The following is a 17348-nucleotide window of genomic DNA, read 5'->3' as shown; positions in this document are numbered from 1 at the left end:
GTCCTACCCCACTGCGGGCCAAGAACGGACCGGTAGTCATCAAGGACAGAGAGGCAGTCCGTGCCCACTGGAAGGAGCACTTCGAAGATCTCCATAACCGAGATTCTCTCTTCGACATGAGTGTCCTCAACTCCATCCCGCAGCATGCTACCCGCCACCACCTCAGCACTACCCCAGCCTGGCATGAGGTTGAATAGGCCATCTGACAACTGACGAACAACAAGGCCTAAGGAGCAGATGGAATCCCTGCCGAAGCACTAAAGCATGGCGGAGAAGCGTTATTGGCGTGTATACATGAACTAATTAATTTTATTTGTAAGGAGGAGAGCATGCTTGGGACCTCAGATGCTATCATGAAAGGTGACCAGTCCGATTGCGGTAATTACAGAGGAGTTTCTCTGTTGTCTGCCACAGGGAAAGTCATCGCAAGAATCCTCCTCGGTCGTTATCTCCCTGTGGCAGAAGAGCTCCTCCCAGAGTCGCAATGCAGATTCCATCCACTAAGGGGCACAATGGACATGATCTTCACCGCGCGTCAAATTCAAGAGAAATGCAGGGAACAGCATCAGTCTCTGTACATGGCCTTCTTTGACCTCACAAAGGCCTTTGACACTGTCAACCATGAGGGATTAGGAGTGTCCTCCTCAAATTCAGCTGCCCTCAAAAGTTTTGTCACCATCCTTTGCCTGCTTCACGATGATGTGCAAACCGTGATCCTGGCCAACGGATCCACCACAGACCCAATTCACGTATGGACGGGGTCAAGCAGGGCTGTCATCGCACCAATGCTCTTCTTGATCTTCCTTGCCACAATGCTCCATCTCGCCCTTAGTAAGCTCCCCGCTGGAGTGGAGCTAATCTACAGAAGAAACGGGAAATTGTTCAACTTCCGTCGCCTCCAGTCCAGATCCAAGGTCGTCCCATCCTCTCGTTTAATTACAGTACACAGACGACGCTTGCATCTGCGCACACTCGGAGGCCGAACTCCAAACCATCGTCGACACCTTCATCGAAGCACACGAGACCATGGGCCTTACACTAAACATCTGTAGGGCAAAGGTCCTCTACCCACCTGCCCCACCACACAGTATTGCCCCCCCGATTTATCAAAATCCACGACGAAGCCTCCGACAATGTGGCCCATTTTTCATATCTTGGGAACCTACTGTCACAAGGGCAGACGTTGATGACCAAGTCCAACACCGCCTTCAGTGTGCCACTGCAGCCTTTGGTCACCAAAGGAAGGGCGTGTTTGAAAACTAAGACCTCAAACTCGGCACCAAGCTCATGGTCTACAGAGTAGTGATAGCCGCTCTCCTATAAGCTTCAGAGACATGGACTATGTACAGCAGGCACCTCAAAACACTGGAGAAGTACCATCAATGCTGTCTCCGCAAGATCCTGCAAATCCATTGGCAGGATAGGCACATCAACGTCCGTGTTCTTGCTCGGGCCAGTATCGAAGCATTCACCTTGCTCGATCAGCTCCGGGGCCACATCGTCGATTGGCCGATACGAGACTCCCAAAACAAGCGCTGTACTCGGAGCTCCAACGTGGCAAGCCAGCCTCAGGTTGGCAGAGGAAACGCTTCAAGGACACCCTCAAGGTCTCTTTGAAAAAGTGCAACATCCCCACCAACACTGGGAATCCCTGGGCCAAGACCATTCAAATGGAGGAGAAACATCGGGAAGGCGCTGAACACCTCGAGTTTCTTCGCCGGGAGCAAGCGGAAACCAAGCGCCAGCAGCAGTTCGGAGCGCACGACAACCCAAGCACCCAACCCATCCATCCCTTCAACCACCATCTGCCCCACCTGTGACAGACTGTAGGTCCCACATTGGACTTATCAGTCACCTGAGAACTAATTTTAGTGTGAAAGCAAGTCATCCTCGACTGCAAGGGACTGCCCAAGACGAAGAATTGGTCAGATTGGTAGTTTTCCACATTATTGGGTGTATGCCAGTGTTGTATCGGTACTGGAACAGCTTGGCTAGAGGCACGGCTAGTTCTGGAGCACAAGTCTTCAGCACAACAGCCGGGATGTTGTTGGGGCCCATAGCCTTTGCTGATTCCAGTGTGTTCAGGCGTTTCTTGATATCGCGAGGAGTGAATCAAATTGGCTGAAGACTGGCTTCTGTGATGGTGGGAGTTGAAGGAGGATGGACAGATCAAGGCTAACCTTTTGAGGAGGGAGTTATGAAGGCAGTTTTTGAAGGAATGAAAATCGATCCCTGACCCAGAGGGTATATTAACAAATTGGTGAGCTGCCAGAAAAGGTCGGTCTCAGAAGAGATTAGCTTGGAGGACAGGAGAATGGGAGAAGCTTTAAAGTGATGGGGGTACTGGTTTGGAATAGTGCGGGTTTGATTTTTCATGCACACATGGTGCATAAATCATATCCTACAAGTCTGTATTTTACTTATTGAGTACAGGATTGCAGTGTGGTTGTTTGAATTGTTCATTCTCTCTCTCTCTCTCTCTCTCTCTCTCTCTCTCTCCAATTTTTCCCCCTTTTTCTTTCCTGAAGGCATCAACTCTATGCTAGAGTAAGATTCCATGGGGCCACGTGCTCTCTCCCATGCCTTGCTGAACTGACCATTATTTGACATTGTGTTGAAAAGCTACTCGGTTGCATGGACGTCACAGCTGATATTGTTCTTATCCACGTGGCTAGCCTTCCAATAGGAATCACTGAATAGTGATTGAGTGGGAGCACTGACCTATGTTTCTACTCCCTAGCGCAGAACTCCTCAGGCCAAACATATCACTGCCCCTGGGAATTGAACCTAGGACCGTCCTGGTCTGTATCATTCAACCACTTGCTTGATAAATTCACTGAGCTATTGAAAGAGTTTACATTGTTTTGAATTATACCCATAGTGTCTTACAAAAGAAAACTAAACATTAATTATGTACGTGGGTTTACAAAGAATATTGTGAAATTCAGTTTTGTAACTGACCCTTAATAGAAGATCACACAAAGGACAGGGATAAAAAGCCATACCAAAATGATTCTTTTATAGTTTATTTATTTTTTCTCCCACTCTTCCATATGTGGCAGTGGAAAACTATCGCTAATCGAACAGGCATGCAGTTATTTTGCTCCTAGGTCTGTATCATTGCTGTATTTGATCCATCTTGTGACACTAACACGCTGAGCTGATTTTCTCTCCTCCCTGTATAGGTAGGAGTATCTGCTGATCCTATTTGAGAGCAGGGAATTGTGGGCACAAACTTGTACCATAGCATCCCTACAGCGCAGTGCATTAAAACACAATTCTCACACTCTTGCCTTGTGTTGTGTCTTTACTGCACATCTCCTGGGCTATGCATCTGTTTCCTCATGTCGCCATCAACTGCCACTGACGCACTACATTTTTTCAGTAAGCTATGAAGCTGCTTAACAGCAATGGCAGAAGGGAATTGAATGATGTTCTCTTAGATTTTCTTTCTCTCTGCTATTGATATTTTTAATGGTAAATTTCAATCTAATTACTTTCCTTTTGCTTAAAGTATGTTTTAAATGGAGTTCAATGAGGGCAAAGATTTAAGAGATAAGTTGGTACAGAAGAATGCGGAAGTATTGGCTACATTGCCAGTAAAGTGCTTGGCTGCAAAAGCAAAATAAATCTAAATTATTCTAAGTAAATTTTGAACTGAAATCAAAATGTCATTTTGTTCCTTTGCAGCACAATCACCATCGGGACGTCTATGATTTCTTTCATAAGTCCTGCTCAACTCCCACTCATTATAATCCCTTGTCTTTCTCAGCCCCCATGCTCAGGAACTCACTAAACCAATTTTGAAATTGCAGAAATATTGCCTATTGTTTAGCATGAGTAATTTTACAAAAGAGGGGCAATAGCTGAATCAGTGAAAAAACTGGGCAATGCAGCAGCAGTATTTCCAAGGAAACAAGCCATCAGTCGATTTATTTTATGGTGTTGCTGCTGTTAATGCCATTTAAGAAGCCAAACCAGTGACCAGTGTAACTGTGATTGATTTAAGTATCCATACATGCATGCTAACTTACTAGTTATTTGAATCCTTTAGCATAAACTATATGACTTATTTTATAGTATTTTGGGCATGCCAGTTTAGAAAACTGGCAAAATCTTTATAATAAAAACTAGTTATTCAAAAACATCCTAAAGTATATAGCCCTTATGGCACATGGAAGAGTTTAGTCGGACATAAGCTTGTCATAACTTAAGCTACAAGAATACAGGGCAAAAAATCACAGTACACAAAGCAGAGTGTGTACAAGTATTAGATTTAGAAAATACTGGAGGGGGCTGTGAATACCAAAAGCATAGGTTATTTTCTAGTGGTAAAAGTGGCATGCCCCCCTTCCCAAAAAAGCTTTTAATGTTGACATTTTATTCAGTGAATTTTCTGGCATTTTGGAGCCGACTGTAATTTTATCTTTGAAGCCAAAAATAGTTTATCCTGGATGTATTTAAAATAAGAAAATAAAGTAGGTGTAGGGACTGCATTAGAACGGTATACGGTTGAGTTCCTTGCATTGGGATTCTAACCACAGTTACAAAATACTAATACATGAATCGTGCTACAATAATCCCAACTGATGGATAATTAAAATAATTCTAAATTCACAAAGCTAACTTGATTCCGTACTCCATCCATCCATCCATCCCTGTCCTGGACCAAATGATAGGCCAGATGCAGACTAGGGATTACCTGGATTAAATCTAACTGTCCTGAATAAACAATTTTTATATGCATGTGACTACAGGAAGAATGAAGGTATATTCTTTGAAGACCATATTGAAGTTTTGAAGTGTTAACCAATTTATACTGCTTGCAAGGGCAGCATATGTAATGCCCATCCCTAGTTGCCCTTGAGAAGGTAATGGTGGACCGCCTTATTGAACTGCTACAGTTCACATGGTGAAAGTAACTCACAATACTGTTTGGTAGAGAGCTCCAGGATTTTGACACAGCGATATTTGTACATGTCAGGTTGGTGTGTGACTTGGAGGGGAACTTGGATGTAATTCCCATGCATCTGCTGCCCTTGTCCTTCTATGTGGCTGGTTTGGGAGGCGCTGACGAAGAAGTCTTTGGGACTTGTTATATGAACAGAAATAGGCCATTTAGCCCCTCAATTCCGTTCTGCCATTCAGTGAGATCATGACTGATCTGTGACCCAAATCCATATATCCACCGTTGCCCCATATCCCTCAATACCTTTGGTTAACAAAAATCTTATCAATCACCGATTTAAAATTAACAATTGACCTAGTATCAACTGCCGTTTGCAGAAGAGAGTTCCAGACTTGTTGCTGTGCGTCCTGTAGATAGTATACACTGCAGCCATGTTACGCCAGTGGTAAAGTGGGTGGATTTTTAAGCTCGTGGATGGGTTGCCGATCAAGTGGACTGCTCTGTACTGGATAGCGTTGAGCTTCTTGTGTTGCTGCTGCTGCACCCATCCATGGAAGTGGAGAGTATTCCATCACACTCCTGACTTGTGCCTTGTAGGTGGTGTAGAGCTTTGGGGATTCAGCAAGTGACATAGAATACCTAGCTTCTGACCTCCTCTAATAGCCACTGCATTTAAGTGGCTGGTTAAGTTTCTTGTCAATGGTGACCCCCAGGATGTTGGTGGGGGACTTGGTGATGGTAAAGCCATTGAGTGTCATGGGAAGATGGTTTACCTCTCCTGTTGGAGATGGTCATTGTGTGGCATTTGTGACATGCAAATGTTACTTGCCACTTATCCCCCAAGCCTGGATGTTGTCCAGGTCTTGTTGCATTTGGGCATGTATAAATGGAGCTGAACACTGTGCAAATCATCAATTGACAGCCCCACCTCTAACCCTAGGGTGAAGGAAAGGTAATTAATGGAGCAGCTGGGGATAGTTGAACCTAGGATGCTGCCCTGAGTAATGACCCCAAAGTGGTTCTCCCTGGATCAGGAAGGTGGTTCTCCTATGCTTTTTGGAAATAGGAGGTGGGTGGGGTGGATTGACCCATCCACCTCCACGGAGGTGTGTGGGGTTGCTGACCCATCCACCTCCATGGCACGAACCTGGTATTGCAGTACTTCCAGGAACGGTGCAGTGGCTCTCGGCCTTTTAGCTAAGAGCATTGGCGCAGAGTGATCCTTAATGTGTGCAAGGTGACCTCTGGCGTTTGTGATTTGACAAAGAATTGGAAAGATTGGCTACGAATAAAAAATTAAAAAAATGCTGCCCTGAGTAACTCCGATGTCCTGGGGATGAGATGATTGGCCTTTCACAACCACAACAACCATCTTTTGTACCATGTATGGTTCCAGCCACTGAGGAATTTTCCCTCTGAATACCATTGACTCTAGTTTTACTAGGGCTCCTTGGTGTCAAGGGCAGTCACTCTCATCCTGCCTCTGGAATGCAGAGTTTGTTGTGTCCCGATTCAGTGCCTAGGTTGCAGCCGAGGGGGTCCGTCTCGTTTTATTCTTTTCCTTTCTAGCAGTTTGATGAAACCAAGTGGCTTGCTAGGCCACTTCATAGGGCAGTTAAGAGTCTACCATGCTGTTGTGGGACTGGAGTCACATATAGGCCAGACCAGGTAAGGATGGCAATGTTAGTGAACCAGTTGAACTTTTACGACAGTCAAACCATTTTTAACATATTTACTGCTTTGCGTCAATATATTTCAGTTGGTATCTTATTTGAGTTTCGTAATCTTGTAGTTTTTGAGTAGGGTCCATTCCCTGTTGCATGAGTGAACCAGTTGAATTTTTACAACAATCCCATAACTTTCATAGCCACTGCTTGGCCAGAATTTACCAGAATGCCCAGGCTCACGCTGGATCCTGTTCGCCCATCACCCCTGTGCTCACTGACCTACATTGGCTCCTGGTTAAGCAACCCCTCGATTTTTAAAAATTCTCATCCTTGTTTTCAAATGCCGCCATGGCCTAACCCCTCGCTATCCCTGTAATCTCCTCCAGACAAACCCCTGCAATCTCTGAGCTCTTCCAATTCTGCCTTCTTGAGCAACCCCAATTTTAATCACTCCACCATTGCTGGCTATGCCTTCAGCTGACAAGGCCCTAAACTCTGGAGTTCCCTCCCTAAACCTCTCTGCCCCTCTACCTCTCTTTCCTCATTTAAGACGCACTTTAAACCTACTTCTTTATCCCTTTTATGTGACTCAGTGTCGAAATTTATTTGATAATGCTCCTGTGCTGCGCCTTGGGACGTTTTATGATGTAAAAGGTGCTATATAAATGCAAGTTATTCAATTTTACAACCTACTATGGTGGGATTTGAACTAACTTCTATGTTGCCAGTCTAACACCATGACCACAACACTACCCAAGTTGAACAGTTACATAGTTGTGTTTTTAATAATAGCAATAGAATTTACACAAGATGCACTAATTCAATTATGACTTTGTTTTCCTTTAGTCATGGCACAAACTTAAAGATAAAAGAGACTTGTTCAGCATTCTGCCGGCAGCAGTTGCAACAGAGTGTAGGGGAAGATGACGGACTGGTCCTACTTGTAGGTCGTGTTTTGGTGAAGAAAAGTGGGAATACCGAAGTGGAAACCCTGTTGCAAACAAACATCGACGCTTCCATCAGTGGGAGGATTTCATCTGGCAGTGATGATTTCATTTAAAAAAAAATGTCTGATTTATTAAGGTTTTTGTCTTTTATGTGGCAACAAAAACTATGGATCCTTTTTTTTTGTCTTTTTGTTTCCTGCATTTGCCGCAACAAGCTGGCAATGAAGCCTACATAATAAGAACACTGAAGAATAGAATCCTAGAATTAAGGACAGATGATTAATAAAACAAAAGTCTTCTTTTGAAAGATCCTTCTGAATCCTCAAAGGTAAAACATTTACTTAAGTGATTTTAATGGATTTGCTGCAAAGTTCGGTCTGTGCAATTTGGTATGGGTTAGGGGTTTAGCAAATGCGCCATCTCAATTGCACTATTTTGAATGGTGGCATGGCTATCATTTGCAGTGTTATAACTGTAGTAAACTATCAATTATTTCAAGTTGAAAGTAGACGTCCTGCTCCACTGTAATAATAATAATTGCTGCCTCCATTTGCAGATTGAGAATACGTATTTATCCATTTCCCCCCCCCCCCTTTTTGTAGCTCGTGTAGCACATGCTGAGCAAATATGTTTTCATATATTTTAGTGTCTAACTCCCAGACATCAAATAAAATTTAATTCAAGCATGATAATACCATCTAAGTCATCCTTTAATAATTATGCTATATGGAAAAAATTAACTAGGAAATACATCTTGTAGGATACTGAGCAAAATGTTGATGAAAGGTGAGGTTTTCATTTTCAGTTTATTTATTAAACCATTCTTGAGGCCAAATTCTAAAAAGTGCTGTCTTTTAAGTAATTAACTTGTTACTTTTACGTTTACTGTTGTCTAAGTTTATTGTATAAAGTATGGAAATCAATTTTTGCTATGTTCTATATAATTTTTCATTTGAAATTCCCTTTTGTATTTTGTATATTGTCTAAATTTAAATAAAGTTCGCATATGGAAAAACTTTACTGAATCGAGCATTTACAGTGAAATGTTGCACTTCTTTTTACATGGCTGTTGATTCAGCTTCCATCCTGCTGCTGTGAATTGAGACCGGCTGCAAATTACACTGGTTTCAGCAACTACAAACTGGCAACTGTAATTGGAAACCGACAATGGCATTTTTAAACTTGGTGCTTGCATGCAGTTTGGCTCAGTATTGTGAGGAAACTTGCATCATATTATGAATAGAAAAAAATGAGCAGCTTAGCCTACCACAAAGAGTAAGTTGAATTAGTAGTTCTGCAGAGTAGAATCAAATCCATGCTACACTGGTTTACCAGGTAACAATCCATGTGAGGCAAATTTGTGCCGCTTACATGGCCTCCCCTAATTCACAACGCTTGCTAATTCAATTCAACACTGAATTAGTAGCTGCCATATAAATGGGTTAAAGTTTTATACCATTTCAGGATCATGTTGCCATTTCAGATTTGTAACCTAAAAAAATTTTTTGTGATTAAATTATTTTTGTTTTTTACAGAAGAAAGCGAGTAAACGGAGAGGCCGAATCATCTGCATAATTGATTCAACCCAAGACAATAGTATTAAGTTATAAAGTTACAATTACCTTTACATGCTTGTACTCCTTCCCCGCCCCCCCCCCCTTCAAGGAAGTTTAACAACAAAGGATGGCTAATGAAGGCTAGACAGCAAATGCAGTGTGTAATATACTGTTAGCAAAATCGCTTCTAGTTGGAAGAAGCATGTAAAGATCATTCTAAAGGAAAAGTTTAAACTCTTCGCTGATCGGTTGAATTTCCTCAAGTTCATATAATAATTAAATTAGATTTGTTTTAAAGATGGTAATCTCAAATCATTGACAAAAGTATTTTTAAACCTAACATTCTAAATGCATAAATGTGATGTGTAAAATCCTAACTTTATGAATGTTTTTTCATCTTTGTTATAGAAATATATAATGCCTGGTTAGCAAAGCAAATTTTTGCACAATTATTTGGCCTAAGTTTGTATAAAAGTCATTCAAGGGTGAAAAATTAGTAGGTTTATTACAGCAGCCATTCCTTATTAACTTGTCTGGACCAAGTGATTTCCATAAAATGGCATGAATTATACTGTAAATAAAGAAATATTTGTGTTACATTGTTCTGTTGTTAATTGCAAGTTTTACTTTGCTTATCTTTTCTATAGGGAGTGTAATGATTCTGGCTACTTCCCAGTAGTTTTTACTATACCCAAAGCAAAAAACAGCTTCTATGATGAGCACACACTTGCTCTGAACCACAATTTGACTGAAGGTGCACTGTAATTAGTATGTAGTGTGCCCTGGGTGAACAGCAAACCATGTTACTGTTGGTATGTGCACTGTAAAGAGTATGGCTTATCCCCATACCTTCCGACCTTTCTAATCTGGATTCATACAATAACAGCCCAGGCTTACAAATGACTAATTTAATGTTAAATAACATGCAAAATGCATCAGAAGAATAAGTCCAGGAATAGAAATATTTGATTTCTCATTTATACTTTGAAAACATTCTTAAAATAAAAAGTTTCAACGATGCATAAGCAAGGAAAGGTTTTAAAATGGGAAAGACACTTCAGAGTCCTTGGAGCAATTTTCAAGTTGTGCCCAAAATGGATACGAAGAAAGCGGAGCAGCTGTTCTGCCCACCTTTTGGTGCCATTTTGAATCCTGGACCTTATTAACATGCTGTGCAAGTGTCAAATTGGTACCCTGCTCCAATTTGCTGGTTCTAGGAGAGTGGGAAATCAGCTAGCTCACATGCTGAGCCGGATGGCAAATCAAGCCATGGGGAGGCAATCCCTTGAGGTGAGGCCTCGAACGAGCCAGCTACCCACTGGAGTTTTATTTTGGGGAGGTCCCCAAAAGGAGCCACTTGATGAAGGGTCCACACCTGAAAAATCAGCTGTCTTTTTTCTTCACAGAAGTTGCCTGACCTGCTGAGTGTTGCTAGCATATTCTGGGGTTTTTTTGTTTCAGATTTTGAGCATCTGCAGGTTTTTTTTGTTCAGTTTGAATAGCTGTGACTCTAATTACAGGATGTCATCGCCTCTAATACATACATACAAGCGGCTGTTCCCGAAGCAGTCACAAAAGACAATTTTAAGATTGTTACAATGCTAGCAAGCTAGCTCCAAAAGTCTTGAATTCAACTAGCTTGTTCAATTGTTTTAGTAAAAACAAAAACTCAAATCATGTTTTGGAAGAGTAAAGACCTACTTTGATTGTGCTGAGGAAAAAAGATGTATTTTGTGTAAACATTCATGGTTTTAGAAGACACGGCATATAGAAAACAGGTGACAAATGCTTCCTTTGTCTTTCTCTGAGCTAGGCTTCCAATCTGATGGCAAAAATTAATCACTTAAAAAAAAACATTTTCCAGCTTGGTTTCAAATTATTTGGAACGCAAAAACTCCGAAATCCTCACAGCACGAGGAAATACGCTTCAACTTGTACACTGAAAGAATCATGGTTATGGATGTTGAGAGATTCTGCATACATTCAAATTGCAGCACAAGAATTGAAGACACGGGAGGTGGCAGCAGTAGGAAGAATGCCTGGGTATTGAGCACTCCAGGGGACCCTAGAGTGTACCAGAACTGGGGAGTTGCCTGTGGTCTAACCATATTGGGGTGGGTTGGCAATAGAGTTGCACTTGAGGATGTCTGGCAACATTGAGGGCAGGCATCAGGGGTCTGGCAATATTTGAGGGGAGGAAGCCTTCAGGTATGGCAATGCTGTGATAGGGAATCGAACACCCAAGATCTTGGGGCATTGTCTGGAGAAAGGGGTCTGTCAGTGAGGGTTTCCTGTATCTGAGAATATTGGGAATGGGGCTACAAGGCCTGGAAGTATTGGGGAAGCCAGGCTTTTGGTACACTAGGAGGAGATCCCAGTGCCTAGGAGTGGGGGTGGAGGGTTCCAGTATTAAAAAACATGGGGAAAGAGGTCTGCAGTCTGGGAGTTTCTAGAGTTTGTTGGTACTGGAAGAGTTATCCTGGGTTCTGGGAGCACTGGATAGGAATATCCTGCAGTCAGCATTGAGGAGCAGTGTGATCTGCCACCACTGGGGAGATGGTGGAGCAAAGTCAGGGTCTGGCAACACCGAGGAGGGCTTGGAAGAATCTGGGCTGACCTGCCCCTAACTGGACTTTTAGGCACCTTGTTCTAAGATTGTTAGCCTAGTTCCTGGCCTAGGGCCAGATTTTAAATGTGTAAGGCACTTTCATACTGCAGTTATCGACTGTATATTCTATAATATGTGCAAATAACTAGAATGTTCATAATTGGATAGGAAAAGTGGTATAAATAGTTTCTCAAAGATAAAGACTAAATATCAACAAAAACATTATTAGTCTGCTCTTAACTGAAAAGTTTTCAAAATCTAATTCTGTCTTTTTAAATCCCCTCAGAAGTAAGCTTTCTCAGATAGGAAAGTTCGATATAATGAACTGTCTCATCTTGATGTTTGTAAAGAATGTGATGACATCACTGTTAAGCAGTGGATGATGGGAGCTGCTATTAATATGACATGAAGATCAAAAAGAAACGGAATAAATCGCAGAACTTTTTTTTTGTTGGATGCCGTACAACCTCAGCAGGATCTAGGAAGTAAAACACAATGTGTCATTTTGGCTCACTGATAACATGCTTGCCTGTGAATCACAAGATTATGCATTCAAGTCTCACTCCAGGACATAATCTAGGCTGACGCTTTCGTGCTGTATGTAGTTAGTACTGTATTGTTGGATGCAACATTTTATGCATGAGACATTAAACTGAGGCACAGTCTGCCTGTTGAGGTGGATGTAAAACATCCCATAGCACTATATATGAAGAGGAGGAGGGAGTTATCCTGTTGTCCTGGTCAGCATTCATGCCTTAACCAATGTCACCTAAACAGATTCATTTTCATTTATTTCATTTGTTATTTGTGGGATCTTGTGCACAAATTGGCTTTTGCATTTGGTACATAGCAACAAGTGACTACACTGCAAAAGTAATTCATTATTGCGAAGCACTTTGAGACTCCAGTGGATGTGAAATGCACTATTTAACTACAAGTTATCCCTTTGGTTCTTGAATATTTTGCTCAAATCAAGGAATAGCATCGATCTGGGGAAATAATTTTTTTTTTAAGAGGGGATTGACAGAGAGGAAAAAATATTTTCTAAAAAATGCCCCTTCTGCTGCCAGGCACAGAAAACTAAAGATAATTGGCTCTGTTTGAAACCGCCCACATGTACATTGTTTTAAATTGCAAAATGTGCACATGTAGGGGAACTGAAAAAAAAATTGAAAGGCTTAGGTGCAAAAAGCTCTGACACCCAAGAATATTTTTCAAAATATATGCATATGCACAAAGCACCATCTCCCATGCATTTGGGGACATCGTTTTTATGGCTTATGCTTATGCATCCACACAAAGCCTAACTTCCACAAAACTAAATGATAAAGAACGTGCAACTGTAACAGTGGGCAAGAAAGCACACCAACACACAAGAATTTTTGGGGAGGTTGGATTGCTGCTCATGGCCATGGAAGGATCTGACATGATGGTGGCACAAAATGGGCGATAGCGAAATGGCTGTCCATTTTACACCCGCCCAATGACATATCTGTGAAGGCTGCATCTTTCACTATAAGTTGTTTACTATGATAAATTGTTGCAGTAAATTTGTTGTATTATAGTGATGGGCCATGCTGTGTCCTGTTTAGGCTGCAACTGGACCACCGTAAATATCAAATCTGCACAACAAATCCTGAACTACCTGTGGAAAAATGCCACAGGATACGCAATCAGGAAAAAAAGTATACTCACAACAGGGGAAGGGACGAGATTTTTAGTTTTTGTGACAGTACAGTGCTTTTTGTAAAGTCATCTTTCCTCTAGTTGGAGGTCTTTCAGGCAGGCTCAGTCTCTGCAAGAGTCCTCATTAAATACTTTCCCATGTTTGTTTTTAGGAAAAGTTTACCTTGGAGCAGACTCTAATACTTGTAGTGAAAATATTGCAAAGCTTCTGTTGTTTAATTTTATTCATTTTGAAGTTCTGTTTTTCGTTGACATTTTAGGGCAGACATACAAATACAGTGCATAGTGATATTGAATACTTTGTTTAATGAGTTAAACAGTCTTGCACCACAACTTGCGAAAATATCAATGTGCAGTTATTGTGAATTCTTGGGTGAGTTGAATAGTACCTGTTGTAAAATTAATTTTCAGTGCCATACAGCATACATATCTCCAAATAAAGATGAAATTTAATTTTTGCAATTATGAGTAGTTTGACTTCAATGTTCAATATTGGTAGGTTATCGAATGTCTAGTTGCACCACACCTTGAATACTGCATCCATTTCTGGTCGCCAAGAAATAAGAGACATTTAAGAATGGGAAACAGTGCAGATAAGAGCTTCTGAGCTGAACATCAGTAACAGGGATTTGAGTTATGAAGACTGGAGAAACCTGAGCTTTTCATCCGAGAGAGGAGGTTACTGAGAGGTGATATATAAGATTGGCAAGAGTAGAGAAAAAGTTAACCTAGAATATTACTTTAAATTAAACCATGGAAGTGAAACTAGAGGGCATGAGTTCAAACTAATAAAAGGTAATTATAGAATTGATATCTGGAAATTCTCACACAGAATGATCAATGTGCAAAATAAACTTCCAAATAAAGTAGTAGAGGCAGAAACTCTGAATAATTTATGAAAGAAAAGGAGACTTGCATTTATATAGCTCCGTCCATGACCTAAGGACATCCCAAGGTGCTTTACAGCCAATTAAGTACTTTATTGAATCATAGATATTTACAGCACGGAAGGAGGGCATTTCGGCCCATCGTGTCCGTGCCGGCCTATCGAGCCTAATCCCACTTTCCAGCTCTTGGTCCGTAGCCCTGTAGGTTATGGCACTTTAGGTGCACATCCAAGTATTTTTTAAATGTGGTGAGGATTTCTGCCTCTACCACGCTTTCAGGCAGTAAGTTCCAGACCCCCACTACCCTCTGGGTGAAGAAATTTCCCCTCATATCTCCTCTAAACCTCTCCCCAATTACTTTAAGTCTATGTCCCCTGGTTGTTGACCCCTCTGCCAAGGGAAACCGGTCCTTACTATCCACTCTATCCAGGCCCCTCATAATTTTATACACCTCAATCAGGTCTCCCCTTAGCCTCCTCTGTTCCGAAGAAAACAGACCCAGCATCTCCAACCTTTCCTCATAGCCAAAATTCTCTAGTTCAGGCAACATTCTTGTAAAGCTCTTCTGCAGTGTAATCACATATTTCCTGTAATGTGGTGACCAGAATTGCACACAGTACTCTAGCTGCGGCCTAACCAGTGTTTTATACAGTTCAAGCATAACCTCCTTGCTCTAGTATTCCATGCCTCGACTAATAAAGGCATGTATTCCATATGCCTTCTAACCACCTTATCTACCTGGCCTGCTACCTTTAGGGATCTGTGGATCTGCACTCCAAGGTCACTTTGTTTCTCTACACTTTTCAGTGTCGTACCATTTAACGTGTATTCCATTGCCTTGTCAGAACTCTCCAAATGCATTACCTCACACTTATCCGATTGAATTCCATTTGCCACTGTTCCGTCCACCTGACCAGTACATTGATATATTCCTGAAATCCGCAGCTTTCTTTTTTATTTTAGTGTCATCTGCAAACTTCTTAATTATACACCCAACATTCAAGTCCAAGTCATTGATATATACCACAAAAAGCAAGGGACCCAGCTTTGAGCCCTGTGGAACCCCACTGGATACAGCCTTCCAGTCACAAAAACACCCATCAACCATTACCCTTTGCTCCCTGCACCTAAGCCAATTTTGGATCCAACTTGCCACTTTGCCCTGGATCACATGGGCTTTTTACTTGCATGACCAGTCTGCCATGTGGGACCTTATCAAAAGTTTTGCTAAAGTCCATATATACTACATCGTACGCACTATCCTCATCGACCCTCCTGGTTACCTCCTCGAAAAGTTCAAGCAAATTAATCCGACACGACCTTCCCTTAACAAATACATGCTGACTGTCCTTGATAAATCCATGTCTTTCCAAATGAAGATTTATCCTGTCCCTTAGGATTTTTTCCAATAATTTTCCCACCACTGAGGTTAGGCTGGCTGGCCTGTAATTACTCGGTCTATCCCTTTCTTCTTTTTTAAACAAAGGTACAACATGAGCAGTCCTCCAGTCCTTCAGCACCACACCTGTAGCCAGAGAGGACTGGAAAATGATGGTCAGAGCCTCTGCTATTTCCTCTTTTGCTTCTCTTAACAGCCTGGGATACATTTCATCCAGGCCCAAGGGATTTATTCACTTTCAAAGCTGCTAAGCCCCTTAATACTTCCTCTCTCACTATATTTATCTTGTCTAATATTTCACACTCCTCCTCCCTTGTTGCAAAGTCTGCATTGCCCCTCTCTTTTGTGAAAACAGATGCAAAGTATTCATTAAGAATCATACCCCCCGTCTTCTGCCTCCACACACAGGTTTCCATTGTGCTCTAATAGGCCCCACTCATTCTCTAGTTATCCTCTTGCTCTTAATGTACTTATAAAACATATTTGGGTTTTCCCTGATTTTACTTGCCAACATTCTTTCATGCTCTCTCTTGCTTTTCTGTTATCTTTTTAATTTCACCCCTGCACTACTTATACTCCTCTAGAATTTCTGCAGTATTGAGTCCTTGGAATCTGTCATAAGCTTCCCTGTTTTTCTTCATCTTATCCTGTATGTCCCTTGACATCCAGAGGGCTCTAGATTTGTTAGCTCCATCCTTTTGTTTTACGGGAACATACTTGCTCTGTACCCTCAGGAGCTCCTCCTTGAATGCCTTCCACTGCTCTGACACTGATTTACCATTAAGTAGCCGATTCTAGTTCACCTTGGCCAAATCCCATTTCGCTCAGCAAAATTGGTTTTACCCCAATTGAGAATTTTACCCCATTTGTAGTGTAGTGTAGAAGTGTAGTTACCTTTGTAATGTAGGAAACACCAATTAGCACACATCAAGAGCTGAGTGCTTCAATGGGGAGGTCGGGGTCATTGTTCGGATCTCTCTGGATGGATGAACTAAGATGTGTCCAATGCCTTTCCTCGTCCGTAATTATCTTGCCTGATGCAGTTCAATTCTCGTGGGCTTTAGGACCCAGGGGACAGTAGTTTCAGGAGGCCAAAGGAAGTCCCTATTTGTTGGCAGTGACATTTCTATTTAAAGAGTATCCTGAGTCAGGAAACCTGGGCTCCGTAATGACCGGGCTTCGAGAAACTCTCCGTTAATCTGCTTGTGTAAAAGAGAACAGGAGCGAGAATGGACAACTTGGAGGGTTGCATTTCTGCAGAAATCGATAAAATTGAGCCAGAAATTTCCTTCACGCTGGAGGATGAGACGTGTGAAGGTGGAGTGCTGGAAACGGAGGAGGAAGAAGAACTTGGAGAAAGGTAACGGAGTTTGGAGCACTTTAATCATGGAATATTTTTAGGCTGATTTGCCATCGTGACAGGCGCTGGGAAATGTTTTATAAAACACTGTCAAGTGCGATTCTGTGGAGATCTAGATTTATTTTGTTCACTGTCCTCGTCTGCAGTTTGGCAGTGGTCGTGGTTGCACTGTTGGCTATTTAAAGTGACTAAGACACCAGATACGGTCGCATCTCTGCCCCTCCTACTAGCTGTCTGCTCGAACCAAAATAATTTTTCATTAAATTGAATGTCGTTGTCGAATGACCACTTTGCAGGGTATGAATACAAGCACAAATGAGCTCTCTGTT

General features: G+C 41.8%; 2 protein-coding genes across 6 annotated transcripts in view; both read left to right on the top strand.

The window, feature by feature from the left end:
• Positions 1 to 7851, top strand: part of tent2 (terminal nucleotidyltransferase 2) — a 73662-nt gene extending 65811 nt beyond the window's left edge. For all 5 annotated transcript variants that reach the window (XM_070879742.1, XM_070879744.1, XM_070879741.1 and 2 more), the window contains one exon: positions 7423 to 7851. In XM_070879742.1, coding sequence (XP_070735843.1) covers positions 7423 to 7503 — 81 coding nt within the window. In that variant the 3' untranslated portion in view covers positions 7504 to 7851. The remainder of the gene's footprint in view (positions 1 to 7422) is intronic.
• An 8954-nt stretch (positions 7852 to 16805) lies between these two features.
• LOC139263520 (cardiomyopathy-associated protein 5-like) overlaps positions 16806 to 17348 on the top strand; it is a 120181-nt gene continuing 119638 nt past the window's right edge. Inside the window, exon 1 of the mRNA XM_070879734.1 lies at positions 16806 to 17019. Within this exon, the coding sequence (XP_070735835.1) occupies positions 16889 to 17019 (131 nt within the window). The 5' untranslated portion in view covers positions 16806 to 16888. The remainder of the gene's footprint in view (positions 17020 to 17348) is intronic.

The sequence above is a fragment of the Pristiophorus japonicus genome, chromosome 1 (genome assembly GCF_044704955.1).
Source record: "Pristiophorus japonicus isolate sPriJap1 chromosome 1, sPriJap1.hap1, whole genome shotgun sequence".
Taxonomy (NCBI): Eukaryota; Metazoa; Chordata; class Chondrichthyes; family Pristiophoridae; genus Pristiophorus; species Pristiophorus japonicus.
Note: the sequence above shows the minus strand (reverse complement) of the source record. Positions and strands in the feature narration are given on the sequence as shown.